The sequence below is a fragment of the Branchiostoma floridae genome, chromosome 5 (genome assembly GCF_000003815.2).
Source record: "Branchiostoma floridae strain S238N-H82 chromosome 5, Bfl_VNyyK, whole genome shotgun sequence".
NCBI lineage: Eukaryota > Metazoa > Chordata > Leptocardii > Amphioxiformes > Branchiostomatidae > Branchiostoma > Branchiostoma floridae.
In genome coordinates, this window is record NC_049983.1 from 1249575 (window position 1) to 1266177 (window position 16603).

The 16603-nt window shown below is 40.8% G+C and overlaps 2 protein-coding genes across 2 annotated transcripts; one reads left to right on the forward strand and one right to left on the reverse strand.

Annotated features, from left to right (window-relative positions):
• The first annotated feature begins 941 nt into the window (after positions 1-941).
• On the forward strand, positions 942-11092 carry LOC118415463. Its single transcript, XM_035820109.1, has 10 exons — positions 942-1118; positions 2690-2797; positions 3212-3268; positions 3753-3883; positions 5318-5372; positions 5897-5989; positions 6905-7039; positions 7937-8038; positions 9359-9520; positions 10855-11092. The coding sequence occupies exons 1-10, from the start codon at positions 942-944 to the stop codon at positions 10984-10986; spliced, it is 1152 nt and encodes a 383-aa protein (XP_035676002.1). The 3' UTR covers positions 10987-11092.
• A 1660-nt stretch (positions 11093-12752) lies between these two features.
• Positions 12753-14917, reverse strand: LOC118416876. Its single transcript, XM_035822149.1, has 2 exons — positions 14739-14917; positions 12753-13936 (listed from the first exon to the last, which is right to left on the reverse strand). The coding sequence occupies exons 1-2, from the start codon at positions 14900-14902 to the stop codon at positions 12856-12858; spliced, it is 1245 nt and encodes a 414-aa protein (XP_035678042.1). The 5' UTR covers positions 14903-14917; the 3' UTR covers positions 12753-12855.
• Positions 14918-16603: the final 1686 nt, after the last annotated feature.

Below are 16603 nucleotides of genomic sequence, written 5' to 3' on the forward strand. Positions count from 1 at the left end.
AAAAAAGTCCCCCGTGCATGAATGGGCTCTTCCAGATAAAACAAGGCTTGCTGATTGGCTGCCGAATCCTCCTCATGTACAGTCTTCAGGTGGAGGTAAACTTCCATTTAACAAATGGAATTCGGAATCATCACCCATGTCCAAAACTGATTTTTTTTAAATCCCCCCCTATGTGCAAAAATGGACTGTCCCAGTAGTAGTCAAGTGGATCAGTGCGAAAACACTTCCGCTCAAAAAAACATTGGCATTATCACCAAAGTCTAAAAGTAAATTTTAAAATACACCCCCTGTCCAACAATGGACTCTTCCAGCAAAATAAGCTCGCTCATTGGCTGGCCATTAATTGGATTCACCTTGTCCACCAACCACCTGGATGTCTATGGACTAGGTAGGTAGGTAGATAATTAGATCTACCTGGCACACCTGTGGCCCTGACACACCAGAATGACCTAGAGGTCGTTGACCTCGGCACTCCAACCTTACCTATCCTAAACTCTCCCACAAAAACCTCCTTAAGGAGCCATTTTGATTTATACTACATATTATACATGGATCCTTTGAATAAGTATCTAGGGCACCTCTGTGCCAAATTTCAGGTCATTTGGATGTAATACCATGGTACAGGGGGCCAAAATATACAGTCTTGGTCCAAAAGTTGCAATAAAACCTCAATAAAATCATTTAAGGAGCAGATATGAAAAAATTAAAAAAAACACATTTGGGTATTGGCCCACTCTACCCTTGTGCCAAATTTCAAGTCATTTGGTCCAGAAACGGCGGAGATGAATTGCTTTGAAAATTTGACAGGAGAAAGAAAGAAAGAAAGAAACATTACGAATACAATATATTTCACCATACCTATGGTATGGCTGAAATATAACAAGGCCTTCATGGAATAATGTTTGTTATGACTGTCAACTTATGCACACCTCCCGCAATTTATGCACACCTCCCGCAACTTATGCACACCTCCCGCATGTCCAGACTGGCAGCAGGCGGCGGAGAGGGAGAAGTTTGCCGACTGTGTTGTCATAGCAACCCCAGACCAGCATCACAAGGCTCCCGCCGTGGCGTTCGCTGACCGAGGCTACCACATACTTCTGGAGAAACCCATGGGAGTGCGTGGAAAATAAATTTTGTTTGACAGTAGCAAAAGAGAGGAGACAAGGCGATCAGAGATGGCATACTTCAGACCCTTACCCATACTGCGTTGTAGCCCCAAAGACAAAAATAGCAGCACTGAGATATTGGCAATGCTGCATTGTGTATATTGAAAAGCACTCACACACACATAGGTACACACATGCACAGACACACACAGAGATACACTGGCAGATACACACATACACCGATACACACAGAGATAAACTGGCAGATACACAAATACACCGATACACACAGACATACACACAGATACACACTTACTGTACACAGATACACAGATACACATATAGACACAGACACACACACACACACAGAGATACACACACACACACACACACACACACAAACACACATACATATAACACACACACGCACCTTTATTCGTGGGGTAACCTAAATCTATTGTTTTTCGAAATAAATATTGACAGAAGATATTAATTTTCAAATTGCAAGATATATAAAAATGTTGAAAATATTGTTACCGTTGCTGTTGCATTTCCAGGTTACAGAGTCAGATTGCCGTGAGATCGTGTCAGCCTGTGAGAGGAACAACGTCATCCTGTCAGTGTGCCACGTCAAATATTGTTACTGTTGCTCCTTACAGGTTACAGAGTCAGACTGCCGTGAGATAGTGTCAGCCTGTGAGAGGAACAACGTCATCCTGCCAGTGTGCCACGTCAAATATTGTTACTGTTGCTCCTTACAGGTTACAGAGTCCGACTGTCGTGAGATAGTGTCCGCCTGTGAGAGGAACAACGTCATCCTGTCAGTGTGCCACATGAAATATTGTTACTGTTGCTCCTTACAGGTTACAGAGTCCGACTGTCGTGAGATAGTGTCCGCCTGTGAGAGGAACAACGTCATCCTGTCAGTGTGCCACGTCAAATATTGTTACTGTTGCTCCTTACAGGTTACAGAGTCAGACTGGCGTGAGAAAGTGTCAGCCTGTGAGAGGAACAACGTCATCCTGCCAGTGTGCCACGTCAAATATTGTTACTGTTGCTCCTTACAGGTTACAGAGTCCGACTGTCGTGAGATAGTGTCCGCCTGTGAGAGGAACAACGTCATCCTGTCAGTGTGCCACATGAAATATTGTTACTGTTGCTCCTTACAGGTTACAGAGTCAGACTGCCGTGAGATAGTGTCCGCCTGTGAGAGGAACAACGTCATCCTGTCAGTGTGCCACATGAAATATTGTTACTGTTGCTCCTTACAGGTTACAGAGTCAGACTGCCGTGAGATAGTGTCCGCCTGTGAGAGGAACACTAGTGTCATCCTGTCAGTGTGCCACGTGAAATATTGTTACTGTTGCTCCTTACAGGTTACAGAGTCCGACTGCCGTGAGATAGTGTCAGCCTGTGAGAGGAACAACGTCATCCTGTCAGTGTGCCACGTGAAATATTGTTACTGTTGCTCCTTACAGGTTACAGAGTCCGACTGCCGTGAGATAGTGTCCGCCTGTGAGAGGAACAACGTCATCCTGTCAGTGTGCCACGTGAAATATTGTTACTGTTGCTCCTTACAGGTTACAGAGTCCGACTGCCGTGAGATAGTGTCCGCCTGTGAGAGGAACAACGTCATCCTGTCAGTGTGCCACGTGCTGAGGTACTATCCACCTGTCAGGAAGATCAAGGTCAGACAACCTTCAATGTTGTAAAACAGTTATTGCAAGCTCGTTTAAATCCTAAAAGATTGAAAGGATCCCAGACACACTTTGTTGCAGTCCCCATGGTTTTTATTCTTCTTACCCTCTGTCCTCCACACACAACCTTCTTCTCTCAGGGTTGCTTCCAGACATAATGACCCTGTCCCCTGCCCCCTCCCCCTAATCTACTTCCTCCCAGCCAGGGATGATCCATCATACATCTGGGGAAAGGAAGTCAAGTCACATCTTGGGAAAGGAAGGGGAGACCACTTTGGCCATGCATTTTTTCATACACTAACTACTTACTATTCTAAGCATACAACGCATACAACAAGTCACCACTGTGAATTATCATGTTCGGTCTGATGTTCGTATTATTGAACATTGTCCTAATTTTTGTAGGAACTGATTGACAGTGGAGCCATTGGAGACATAGTTCACATCCAGCACATGGAAGCAGTGAGAACTATTTCTTTTTCATTTATATCCTAAGCTTGTAGTTTTACCTATTGAATAAGTTTAAATCATGTCTACTTCTATATAATGTGATATTTAGTATGTGTGCAATAGCTTTCCATGTATACATGTAGTATTACAGGTAACGCTAGTTCACATTTATCAGCAGGGTAACATATATTTTTCGTTGTTTCTAAAAACAAGGTATTTAGCAATATCAAGTCAACAGTCGATCGTTTCAAACTGCATTATTTAAAAAAAAATCACAATCTGAATCCACCGGCCAAAGACAAAAACTACAATGGATATAGGTCCACCCCGCACCCCCCGAATAAAGGTGAACTAAGTAAACGTTACACCCACTAACAGATTTCAAGTTTAATTGATTGTTTGATTGAATGTTTGTTTGATTGATTGATTGAATATTGATTGACACAGGAATTCCAGGACACAGGAATAGTGCTTACCTTTCTTACCCAACTCCCAGGTGGGATTCTGGCCCTTTCCACATGCCTTTGTACGTGGAAACTGGAGAAAAACTGACGACAGTAGCTTCTTGCTTCTCATCAAGAGCTGCCACGATGTCGATCTTATTACGTACTGGCTCCCTGAGTCAAGGTTAGATTCATAATGGCTGCTTGCTTGTATTAATGCCATGTTGGAACTACTAGTTAGTAACAAACGCCTGAACACAAAGACCATGGTACCAACAGATTCTTTATTTTTCTTCTTTCACAATTCATTTTTTGATTTTGAAAGACTTTGCTCCAGATTCAAAATAAATTTTGTTAAAAGCGCAAGTCGGCAACAAAATCTGTACATTTTATGATAGGAAAAAAAGGTTTGAATGACATTAGTATCTGCCAATGGCCTTCTTGCATTATAATAATAGTAATGCTTTATTTGCCAGAAGCATTTCGCAGCCTTTCGGCTGAATTGTACACTCCTTTCACATGAGAATCAAAGACATGGAGTCAAAAACTGACTATTTGAAATATAATTAATAATACAACTGGTAAAACACTATACTATACATGAAATGTACAGCCATTAGTTTATTTAAAGTATAAAAGTATTTAAAATACTATTGACATGATTTACCACAATAAGATGAGCACAACGTTCCAAATGCTTCCTAATCTTGACCATTTTACATTGGCGGTCGATACAATACAAGAACATTAAAAGATTTAAAATTTGATGGGGTTTTCATTTACATATCAACTTAATAGAAGTGTTGTACATCATATAACTATGGTCGCGCTTGCAGCATTACTGTATTATTTACATTATGTTGGCATAAATCACTTTTGGAAATGGACGAAAATTGATGCACCTTTGAGTGTCATCCATATTAAGTCAAATCAGCATGGCCCAATATGTTATGAATACTCATTGATAATTCTCCTTTACTGACTCGAAACTGGTGGAAGTCATGGAGGGCAGCAGCTGCTCACTTCTCTCCAAAAGCTGTCACGATGTTGACCTCATACGCTATTGGCTCAGTGGTGCAAGGTTTGGTGCTGGATGCTTGTATGCCTGCCAAACTTTCCAATGTTCAATTTATAAGTCATTATGTCAAGGGGAACATTGTTTTTGGTGTGTTCTTCTTGGCTTCTATCCTCTTCTTACGTAATGAACTAATCAGAGTTTCAAACTGCAAGTGGCATTTTAGCTGTTTCAGCAAGTAGGAACAATGCAGCGGTTGTTACAGTGAATATGAATGAATATAACCTGTAAAAGAAAAGTACCAAATTGAGCTTTGTGGACTTTTCTATTGGTGATGCCTCAAAGTCAAGCCCAATTTAGTATTGTGTGTAAATATCTTGATAAAAGGCAAATTATTGGGAATGTTGCGCTTCCAGATGAACTTACCATTTTCCCAATCACATGTATGTTCCCAAATGTGTTTCGTTTTCGTTTTCATTACACAACTTCCTTTTAATTTTTCCGTAAACGTTTCGACGACTGTCTGTAGCCTTCATCAAAATTCTGTACTGATAAAGGCGACAGATAGAACTTTTAATTCCATGTGATTGTCTATTTATACAGGTGTGTCAAGGTGTCCTCCTTTGGCAGTCTCATGCACTTCAGGCACGAGAACAAGGTAAGAGTCACGTCGTTCAACTATCGTGCACTATATACTACATGTAACGGCAGTTCACCTTTCTCCGCATGGTAACCTATATCCGTTGCTTTTTAAAACGCGATGTTTAGGTATATCTAGTCTACGTTGGTTTCAAATTGCAATATTTTCATAGCATTCCCGTCTGAAACAGCCGTCTGTCGAATTGATATCCCTAAATACTCCGATTTTATATACAACGGATAACGGTTACCCCAAGGATAAAGGTGAAGTACCGTTATATACAAACAGCAAATTTCCAAAGTACATGTGGGAAGTGGAAAGCTTAATAATGTATGCAGAATATTTTCCAGACATCTTTCGCTATCTTCAGGATAAAAAAAAGAAACAGTCATGGACACTAGAGCCATATAATAGTGGATTGCTTACGGCTGTCACCTGACAGAAACCTTCACTGCAGATTAACATACATTGAAGATTATTGGTCTTGCAATAATGTAACAAGCAAGACGGAAGTTTTTTTACAACATGTAGTTTCCTTCCAGCCCGCAGGTGCAGCCAGCAGGTGTCTGGACTGCCAGGTGGAGAGCACCTGTCCTTACTCTGCCAAGAAGATCTACCTGACGAGGGTGGAACAGGTGACATTACATACTTTTACAGGGCTTGAAATACCACCTGCATATGCAGGTTAGTGCAGGTAAGAGTTGGGCTGTGCAGGTATAATTCTGACGCCTACCTGGACCTAACCTGCACCAGACTTTTGAGACTTGTCCTTAAGCTTGTAACTCCTATACATACTGCGGCATGTGAACGCTGCTTTACTTTATAGAATGCACCAAAACAGCCTGGCAGTATTTACTATGTTCAAAAAGTTGCTTTATCCTCTTTTGGGATATAACGTTACATTATTTGAATGGTACAGGTAACATTTTCTGGTACAGGTAATTTCAAAGGTTTTTGAGCCCTTTTTTAACACTTTAGGGTCTTGGAAGTAGTGTCACTATATTTAAAAGGTCTGATTGGCAATTATCACTTGCTGACATGAAGCTATAATTTACCCCTTAGGACAAGGTTTATCACTTTAGCTACTTTTTCTAGTGTTTGTGATGGGCTGTCTCCAGCTTTAATTTTGTTTCATTGTTTTGGGACCCTTCATGTTCATTTTCATTGCTAAATCTGTCATTGATCTTTAGCCAATGAAAATATATTTTCATCAATTTTATGTAATGAAGTTCCAATTATTTGGATGGATGGGGTAAAATGTTAGTCTGTCTCAACAAAGGGATGTACATCCCTGCAGGATGGAGTGACGAGGTCTGGAGACATGTATACCGCTAGCACCGGTTTGTAAACCTTTTCTGATACTCTTTACAATTACCAGGCTGCCAGCCTTTTTAGCTTTATGTCAAAAGCTGAAGAAACAATGGTTACAGAGTCGAATAAAGCAATTGTAAAAAAGCTGGCACCAGACTTTACAAAGCTGTGAAGAAAGAAACCAAGAGATGGTGTTGAATGTTGCAGATGATTAGTTAAGCAGACTTTATTTTTTTTAGGGAATAACGGGCTGGCCAGTCAGTGTAGTGTGTCCTCAGGAACCGGTGGATGTGGAGAGTCTAACCGAGGCTCTGAGAACTGGACCGTACGGACGTTGTGTGTACGAGTGCGACAACGACGTTGTTTCCAATCAGGTACATTCTGCTATTAACGACCTTTTCACATGTCCCAGTGGTACAAGTAGTAACGAAACCCCAATGCTTGGCCATTTGGATCAAATTCTGTGACCTGTGGGTCCAAGTAGGATCCTATAGTCGACTTCAGCTAAGACATGTTGTAACTTGTAAGGAATTACATTTGTCATTTTGGATGGTGACCTAAAGCAGGCGGGCTTGTGTATGCAGAAGCTTCAGGTGTAAGCCTCAAGTGTCAAACCTCTGCACGTAAAAGAATCCAACACACGTATCAAGAATTAGAAGAGTAAGCGATGACCAAAGTGTGCTTGGCCAAAGCACAAGCCGTTAGAGCAAAGCCACATCACACATAAAAAGCGGCATGCAAAGCCGATTTGAGCTTTCATGATTAAACAAACTTTAAGGTTTAAACAAACAAACAAACAAACACTATTGGCCATTTAAAGGGGTGTTCTGTCAACCAGTGGAAGAATAGCTCTTTAGTGAGCTCAGCTGGTTGGAGATCACTTTTACATTCTGTGAGATTTTAACAAGAAAAATGTTGAAAGAATTTTAATGATTCAGGTGTAAAAAATACATTTTTTTTCTATTTTCAGTTTATAGCCAACAACAGGAGCTTTTTGATTCACAACCTTGTAATTGTCTTGATTTTGTTTTCCATTGAACCACCTTGAATTGTACTCTTTGACTAATAAATCTTGGTTTAAAATCTCGGGTCAATTTAGATGTCAGTCCAGTCACTGAAGAAATACTGCAGATGTTGCCGAAAACATCTGTTTCTTGAGTTACTGTTTCCTTACATAGTACCTAGTAGGCAAATGTTGTAGCAACTTGTAGTAGTATTCAGCAACCTGTACTGATTTTAAGCATGACCTTTCTTTTTACATGAATATCTAGGTGGTTAACTTCCAGTTTGACGGTGGCCAGACGGCTTCCTTCAACATGGTGGCCTTTACTCAGGAGATCTGTGAGCGACAGACCAGGATCTCAGGAACCAAGGTAATTTTATATGTATAATTTGTGGAGTGTCGTGTAATGGCAGCGTGTTTGGCTTAGAACCAAATGATCCCGGGTTCTAATCCTGTCATATCACCGACCATTTGCCATTGGGAAAGGCACTTTACATGACTTCTCATTTCAGTCAGGTGAAAATGAGTACCTAGCTCTCGTTTCGGGACCACCCCTCGGATTGGACATTTGATGGAGTCCCATGTTTGGTTAGAGACACACTTCAAGCACGTAAAGAACCCCACGGTTTTCAAGAAGTGTAAGGATCCTCTCCTGGGATGGTGTAAGATGACAAAAATCATTCCGGGCAAATAGGCTAGAGTGTTATCCCGAGCAGCCTTCGTAACTTCTGCTTCGACTATCAAGTCAGTTATAATTAGTCAAGCTTGCTCAATGTTTCTGACATGGGGAGATGCTGCTACAGTGAGCATCATTTCAGTGTTGAGGAGAGATGCTGCTACAGTGAGCATTATTTTAGTGCTGAGAAGAGATGCTGCTACAGTGAGCATTATTTCAGTGCTGAGGAGAGATGCTGGTACAGTGAGCATTATTTCAGTGCTGAGGAGAGATGCTGGTACAGTGAGCATCATTTCAGTGCTGAGGAGAGATGCTGCTTCAGTGAGCATCATTTCAGTGCAGATGAGAGATGCTGCTACTTTGAGCATTATTTCAGTGCTGAGGAGAGATGCTGCTACAGTGAGCATTATTTCAGTGCTGAGGAGAGATGCTGCTACAGTGAGCATTATTTCAGTGCTGAGGAGAGATGCTGCTACAGTGAGCATTATTTCAGTGCTGAGGAGAGATGCTGGTACAGTGAGCATCATTTCAGTGCTGAGGAGAGATGCTGCTTCAGTGAGCATCATTTCAGTGCAGAGGAGAGATGCTGCTACAGTGAGCATTATTTCAGTGCTGAGGAGAGATGCTGCTACAGTGAGCATTATTTCAGTGCTGAGGAGAGATGCTGCTACAGTGAGCATTAGCTCATTGCCGAGAAGTGGTCTATATGGTCTTGCACTAAGAAACGTTTTAAAAATTAAAGATTTTCCAGTAACTCAATTAACAGAAAATCTGGTTGGTAAATTACTAAATCATTCTTTATTCAATACAAAGGATCTACGTCCAGCTGATATTTCAATGACGTTCTGGTTTCAATGACTTTATGCCATCAGGGAAATAATGACTCAGGTTCACTGGTGCTCTGCAGTTATAAGTGCCACAGATAACTAGCTAGAGCAAGCTTAGCTGTTGAAAATGAGTCTATGCTTGTTGTATTGCTCATCTCATATTCCCATGTTGTATCCTTCCATCCAGGGTGAGCTACGCTGCTCCGGACCAGGCCCCGTGTATGTCTATGACTTCCTGACGCAGACGTCCACGGAGCATCGCTGTGCAGTGGCGCCCCCTAGCAGGATGGGTGATATGCACGGCGGTGCAGACTTCTTCCTCATGGATGCCTTTGTAAAGGCTGTACAGGTAAGGTTATATAAAGTGGGAAAAGATGAGAAGCAAACTTTAGAGCGTTGGAGAGGTTCATCACTTACGTATGTATCCAGTTACATGTACTATCAATTTTTTTTACAACAGTGACTGTTTTAAAGGTACCGCAAAATTTTCGATGTCTGACAGCACATCTTGGTCACGGAGAATGGCCTAGTCTTGATCTCGCGAGAGAACACGAGACTAGGCCAAGCTTGCGTAGATCATCTGCCACCTCCCCCCAGGACTTGGGGAGCTCCAAATGAACCGCAATGAGGGTTAGGATATCCCCAAGTCCTACCTACCCCTTCTCCGTAAGATCTCCGTTTGATGTGTTAAAAAATTCCTATTTCCCCAGAACTATCGTAGAGTGGAATATGTTATCGCCAAACACAGTAGGGGCGTCTTCTCTGGATAGTTTTAAAGAACACTTGCAGATAGATGTGCAAAAGTTAGGTGTGACTAGTCATTCTGTGTAATATAACCAGCTGCTGCCGCGCCGCCTGCCTGCGAAGCTGGTGTGTTACGCCGAAGGGCGGTTATACCGGCTATATAGATACAGATACAGAAGCCTGGCCTTGTTTCTTCTTTTGTATTTTGTGATATACTGTGTATTATGTGATATATTGTGTATTATGAGCATTTCTAAGGAAAGTTAGAACAAAATGTATATGAGCATCTATATGAGGCAACTATGGCATAATATAGTTGCATTCATTGAACTGTCATGACAGATGAAGAACAAGAAGTACACACCAGCAAAAAAATATGATTCCCCTATCTAGAAACATACTTTCAAATTGTTCAACTGTATCGTAATATGTATCACTAGAGTTTGGGCCAGCCACCAGCCTAAAAATTACAAGAAAACGAAAGATAATAATAGGGTCGGTAGCTACCGACCCTATTTTTTCTGGACTGAAACAGGAAACACAACATTTATATAGGCCTAACCATAATCCTCTAAGCCACAGGATGTCAGTGTTGACGGAGTATACTGATATGCGTTCCTACCACATACATTTATTTGCAGTACATTCAACAGCTTAATATGTAAGATAAAAACATCAAAACATTAACCTCTGGGATTGCCGACAACAGAGAGAAATTGAGGAAGCTTAAATCGTCTTCTCTGCCTCCAACCGAACTGTTTTCATCCCCAACTGTGCACCTAATGCTCTAATTCTAAATAACGATTTACCTCTAGCACTCCACCATCAGGCTATTTACCGTTGCCTACTGATAATCAAAGGAAGTCATTAATAATGAGTAGTAGATTTAACATGATTTTTGGTTTTAGAAAATTACATTATTTTGTGTCATCCTTTCAGAGCGGTGACCGGTCCGAGGTACTGACCGGACCACAGGACACCTTGCAGAGCCACCTGCTGGTGTTTGCTGCCGAGCAGGCTCGACTTCAGGACAAAGTCATGACTGTACACCTAGACGGCTCCTATAGCTAAACACAAGTACAGGACAGAGTCATGAATGTACACCCAGATGGTTCCTATAGCTAAACACAACTACAGGACAGAGTCATGACTGTACACCCAGATGGCTCCTATAGCTGAACTCCTCTAAAAGCCGTTAAAAAGGGGGTATCTCACTGGGCCATGTCTGTTTGCAAAAGAGAATTGTTCACAGTCACAAACATGTCGTCAGTTTCTTGCCAACAGGCTCCAACAGGCAACATTCGATTGCCCAAATTGGAAAATGTTTTTTTTTTTTAATCTAAAAATTGCAATTTGCAAAATGTCCCAAGTGTGCACAATTTATATGCCAACTAGTGTATCAAGGAGGTTGGGTGTGCCAAAAATGCGAAAAGGAACAAAAAGGAACGAAAAGTACCGAAAGTGCGAAAAGGAACGGGAACGAAAAGGAACGGAGTAAAGTGAAAATAATCGATGAGAATATAACGGAATGGTCCTGTGAGCGGCAAATGCATATGAAAGGTGTTTTTTTTTTTCATTTTGCGGCTTGTTTCTCGAAATGCCTAGAGCCCTCAAGGCACCTTCATACCGAATTTAGACCATCATCATCATATCTTGCCAAATTTCAGATTATTTGACTTAAATGCGGTAACATACATGTAAGTGTCCAAAACATAGTTCTTCTCTGGTAGAACGAAAGTGTATTTGGCAAGTAATTTTCACAAGTTTAGCCTTTTTATTATCTTTCCTCCCAAAAAAAGCAAAGAAATGTGAGAACAATAATTACTGTGGATTTCTGCCCTCCTACACACCGCTTAATATGTAAAATCTCCAAATACTACTCAGTGATGTATTTAGTATATCATATTTGAGAGATACTTAGATGTACGTCCAAACATTACGTTCGTTCAATACATCATAAATCCATTAAGTAGGGACTGGGGCTTTAAAAATTGGAAAAAGGGATGCTAATGTCACCAAATGCCAAAGTGAACTCCAAAGTGAATTCCAATGTCCAAATAAGATGTGAAAGAACAAACATAAAAAAAACAACTGTTGTTCGTTATAGGTATACTGTACTCTGTGCGTCATTTGTTTAACATTCTCAAACACTTAGATTTCATCTTGAAGGCATTTATTTTGTGATCAACCTTTTTTTTTATTCGCACGCTCGCATCAGTTTTGGGGTTTACAGTTTTGGGATGTTATATATCAAATCAACAAATCCTAATCTTTAATTAGTCCTCGGGGATTCTATGTAACAATCCCGGTCTATTTCTGTCTTAATTTGTACTAATTAGAAAGATCGCATATCAGCTTTATTAGCAAAACAAAAGATAGAATGCTGGCGCTGCGCAACGTTATCTGTTTTGTCTTCTACTAGCCTCCATAGCAGACTCTCTGGGGTATTTTTGTCGTCTTTTTTTAGCTCACAATACACTTTTGCTGGCCATTTGTTTTTCTACTGGGTCGCTGATTGCCGGCTGTCGCTCATTACCGGCCCAAGCGACCCAGTACAAAAAGAAATGGCCAGAAAAAATGTCTACTATGAGCCAAAACAAAAGGACAAAAAAGGCCCAAGAGAGCCTGCTGTGGAGGCTACGCGTCTACTAGGATATACATGAAGCATTTTGTCTGGAATGTTATACAACTGGTAAACAACTGTTACACAATATTCATGTGATTTTGAATTGAGGAAAACCGTCTGGAACGTTACACAATTGCCACACAACCGTTACACAACCGTTTCTCAACCGTTGCACGAATGTTTTCGTAACATTGTATGCCTTGTAACACTATTATGTTCCATTTAATTTTATAAACAAAAAAGAGGATCCCAACCTACTGACACTACTTTTTGTAGGACTTGTGTAATCTTAAACACAACATTTTCCCTACGCCCTACTGCTGCCCATATAGTTGCTTCTTCCGTCGTGATAACGGCAGAACACTTTGTATCAAGTTGCTAATGGTGTCGTCTCGTTCCGAGTTTTCTTCGTTTTCTTCGATCACATTTTCGAGCTTGTCCAAAGACGAAGTTGTAAATTTTGTCGACCCAATGCTCGCCCTTCTCGTTGGCGATGTTGCAGTTGAACCTGGCGACATAAACGAACCGTAGTTTGTGGTGGACAGAGACGGCAGGGAGCTTCTCCTGGCCCGAGAGTTAGCACTGGAGCTGGCCGGTGACAGGTAGGTGTTACGCCACGTTTGTTCTCCAGCATTCAAAGCAGGGAAGCCAACTTTTAACAAGTCAGTCGAAAGATTCGTGGACGCCACGCTTGTTCTGCGCTGGATCTTAGCCGAAGTCTTCTTCTTTGTTTTCTTTTTCTGTTCGTTCCCATCGGCATTTTCTTGAGTGTCGCCTGCAAGTACTACTCTGAGAGCCGCACCAGCTTTTAGTCTCGCTCTCTGGAAAACCTGATCCTGCTTTTCAACAGAAGATTCGTCCACGTTCAAGAGAGATGCGAGAACTTTCGCGTCCATCCTTGGTCGGCGTACCAGTCTGGGTTTGACCCGCTCCTTGTTGTTTTCTTCGTTAGTGGATTTTGAATGACGTTTGTGATCGTGCTTCTTTTTATTCTTCGACGGCAACTTGTGCAGTGAAATGACATTGTCCTTTGTGGGTTCTAAATCACTGTTTCCTTCACATTTCACAGGAATATGGTACAAAGTCCGTTGTATGAAGGGATGCTCCGGTAAGGAGGTTGCTCGACTCTTAAACGGCTTGGTCTTAGAATCGAGTTTTATACTTCCTTGCTTTTGAGTAACGCCGTGGGGGTCTTGATACACGTCTGGGTATATTATACCTATGGCTGCATTTTTCTCCCTTTCCTTCGATTTCTTTGAAGACGTCGTGCGTAGGTATCCTTTTTGTAAGGGTGTCGTCGGTTGCACCTGTTGTCTCAAATTCTCCTTGTTGTTTATGTCCAGAATGCGTTTGTTTATGTTCTCTAGACGAGGCAACAGGTTACTCTGTTCGCCCCTGAAATGTTAAGATAAATAATAAACGTTAAAAGCAGTCAGAAACTTTCTAATAGAAATATTTCAAAGAGCAAAGAAAATTACTATTTTATGTTATTCTTTATTGCAGACAGTATCTGGCCCATAGTAAAAACTGACTTAAATATACGGACCTAAAATAAACTCAACAACGCAAAGACGTAAAATAACATCACTCTGTATATACAGGCGTCTCCAGACGTATATGTTGTGGTATAGAAAGATGAATAATGGAATAAGAATTAATTCGAACATTGTAAAAGTCGATATACAAAGGAAGAGGACTGTTTACACTATCTGAATTACAAACAATTCGCTGGCACTGCAGGAACTGAACTGCAGAATTGGCTAATTCATTATTAGGCGAAAACAACAGTAGGCAATGTAACATTTGGATATGACTCTCGATCTAAATGTCTCGTCTGTCTATATCACTCAAGTATTTTTTCTTTTCTATTAGCTTTTGGGCGAGGACAATGTGGCACTTCACTCAAGTTTAGTAACTTATATTAACAGTGCCACATACACAGTACAGACAAAAGGTAAAGGTAGTCTTTCCTTCTGCCTCCCGAACCGAAGTCAGGTACCCATTTTTACACCTGTATGAAGTGATGAAGGCCGTGTAAAATGCCTTTCCCGAGGGCACAACTCCGGGAGCACCGTGGGTATCGAGCTCAGAACCTCTCGGTACCAAGCCGAACGCTCTACCAGTTACGCCACACAAGACGCCACAAACTGAAATTCTACATTCACTGAAGTATTTTTCCATGTCGACCATTCCTTACCTGTCAGAGTTCCACGCGATACGTCTTTCATTCTCCAGCAGGTGCATTTCCAAGCCGTGCTGTTGTTTATCTCCTAGCATCTTTTGACGGTAAGTCTTCATGTCCTTGTCTTCCATGGTATGCACCGCGTGAGTTTCTACGTCTTCTGCGAACCTGTTCTTCATTTTTATGGTGTTATCCGAGATGCTTTCTTACGAAATGTTTTATACAACCCGCCCTCGTCCAGACACTATTCAAAATGCTATGCAGCTTTCTAGACTGCGACGATATAAGTTGCAGTTTATCTTATCTTATTTATCTTTTCTACTTTGCATTTCCCAAGAGTATCAAACGGGATGTGTATTTTAACCCTATTCAGACCGGGCTTTTTTGGTCATCCCTGGACCGGGGGGGGGGGCTTTTGAGGCCCTCCATTTCTAAGTCCTATAACTCTAAAACGACGTGCCGTAAGGCCACCAAATTTTTAGGACATGATTTCGACATAATATCTGACAAGTATGTGACGTTTGACGTTACGTTGACGTAAGATGACGTAATTATGACGTCATCAATTTGATTACATTGGCCAAATCCATGAAAAATGGGTATTCTCAGAAAACTTCAAGTTATGCTACAAAAATGTAACAACAAGTGCACATAACAGAATAATAATGTTTATTACGACTTGCGTTGCCAATAGCAACATCAATGACGTCAATATGACGTCATAAAATGACGTCATGCACATCTAAGATACGAGTTGGGCTCCGCCATATTATATCCACCACCTTGAATTTTTAAAAATACTTTTTTTGCAACAAATAATCACAAAGGGCAGTGGAAATAGACTAAATTCATTCATTTAGATGGTTTTTGATGAAAAAATACCAGGTAGTTACAAATTTTAACGGATAATTAGCTTGTTATTCTTGATCTGGCCATTCGGTCCGCCATCTTGGATTTCGGGCTGATGACGTCATCAAATTAGCATAATTTATGCATATATGATTATGAAAGATATGCTGAATAATATAAGATTTTATTTATGTAACAAAATCGCAGTAATATAGCAAATAAATGTGGAAAATACATAGTTAGAACCAAAAATAGTGATTTTTGGCAAAACTGCCTGTCAACAAACGGTTGCCATGGCAACAAGAAAAAATGGAAAATTTGTCAAACTTCGTGAAATTGTTGTCAACAATATTTTAGGAAAACTCAACAAATTTGGTGGCTTTAGCGTAAGCCGTTCTGGCGTTATAGGACATCGAAGTTAGCGCGGGCCTCAAAAGCCCCCCCCCCCCCCGGTCTGAATAGGGTTAAAAAAAATACGTATACGTATAAGCTGTTGCCGAGTGAGTACGTGTGCAAGTTTTCAGCTTATATATTTATTGTGGCCATAGGACAGTAGCGTTCGAGCCACTAACACCGCAAAAAGACCATAACTTTGTCATAAGTGTGGTGTTTTTGTTTTTAACTTACTCGAGGTGTGGCACACCTCAAACACAGGACTTTAATTTAGCTTTCTGGACTGGCACAAAATGATATTTAGTTTATCTTATCTTATCTTTCCTACTTTGCATTTCAAACGTAATTTCCCTAGAGTATCACACGGGATGTGTATTTTTAAAACTATTACCTCTAATCTATGCGGGAGTACCATATAGCCAGAATTTTCGCGCGATTGCACGTTTTTAGCTTTTACATAAGACTATGTTGATTTGATCATAGTCAAGTCAAGTCAAGTTTATTGCACAACGATTGTATCAGGTACAATGTATGGCAAGTAAAATGTATTACTAGCAACTACGAACTATCTACATGAGTATACTAATCTAACATAATAGAAAATAAGGCGGCATAGTGTATTTTACATTGTTAAACTT

Bases quoted from the DNA above. Each gene is read 5' to 3' on its own strand.
- LOC118415463 (XM_035820109.1), top strand. From the start codon at position 942: ATGCACACCTCCCGCAACTTATGCACACCTCCCGCATGTCCAGACTGG. The intron at 3,269-3,752 runs GTGAGAACTATT...CCCAACTCCCAG, and splicing joins ACATCCAGCACATGGAAGCA to GTGGGATTCTGGCCCTTTCC. The intron at 7,040-7,936 runs GTACATTCTGCT...ATGAATATCTAG, and splicing joins ACGACGTTGTTTCCAATCAG to GTGGTTAACTTCCAGTTTGA.
- LOC118416876 (XM_035822149.1), bottom strand. From the start codon at position 14,902: ATGAAGAACAGGTTCGCAGAAGACGTAGAAACTCACGCGGTGCATACC. The intron at 13,937-14,738 runs GTAAGGAATGGT...TTAACATTTCAG, and splicing joins ATCGCGTGGAACTCTGACAG to GGGCGAACAGAGTAACCTGT.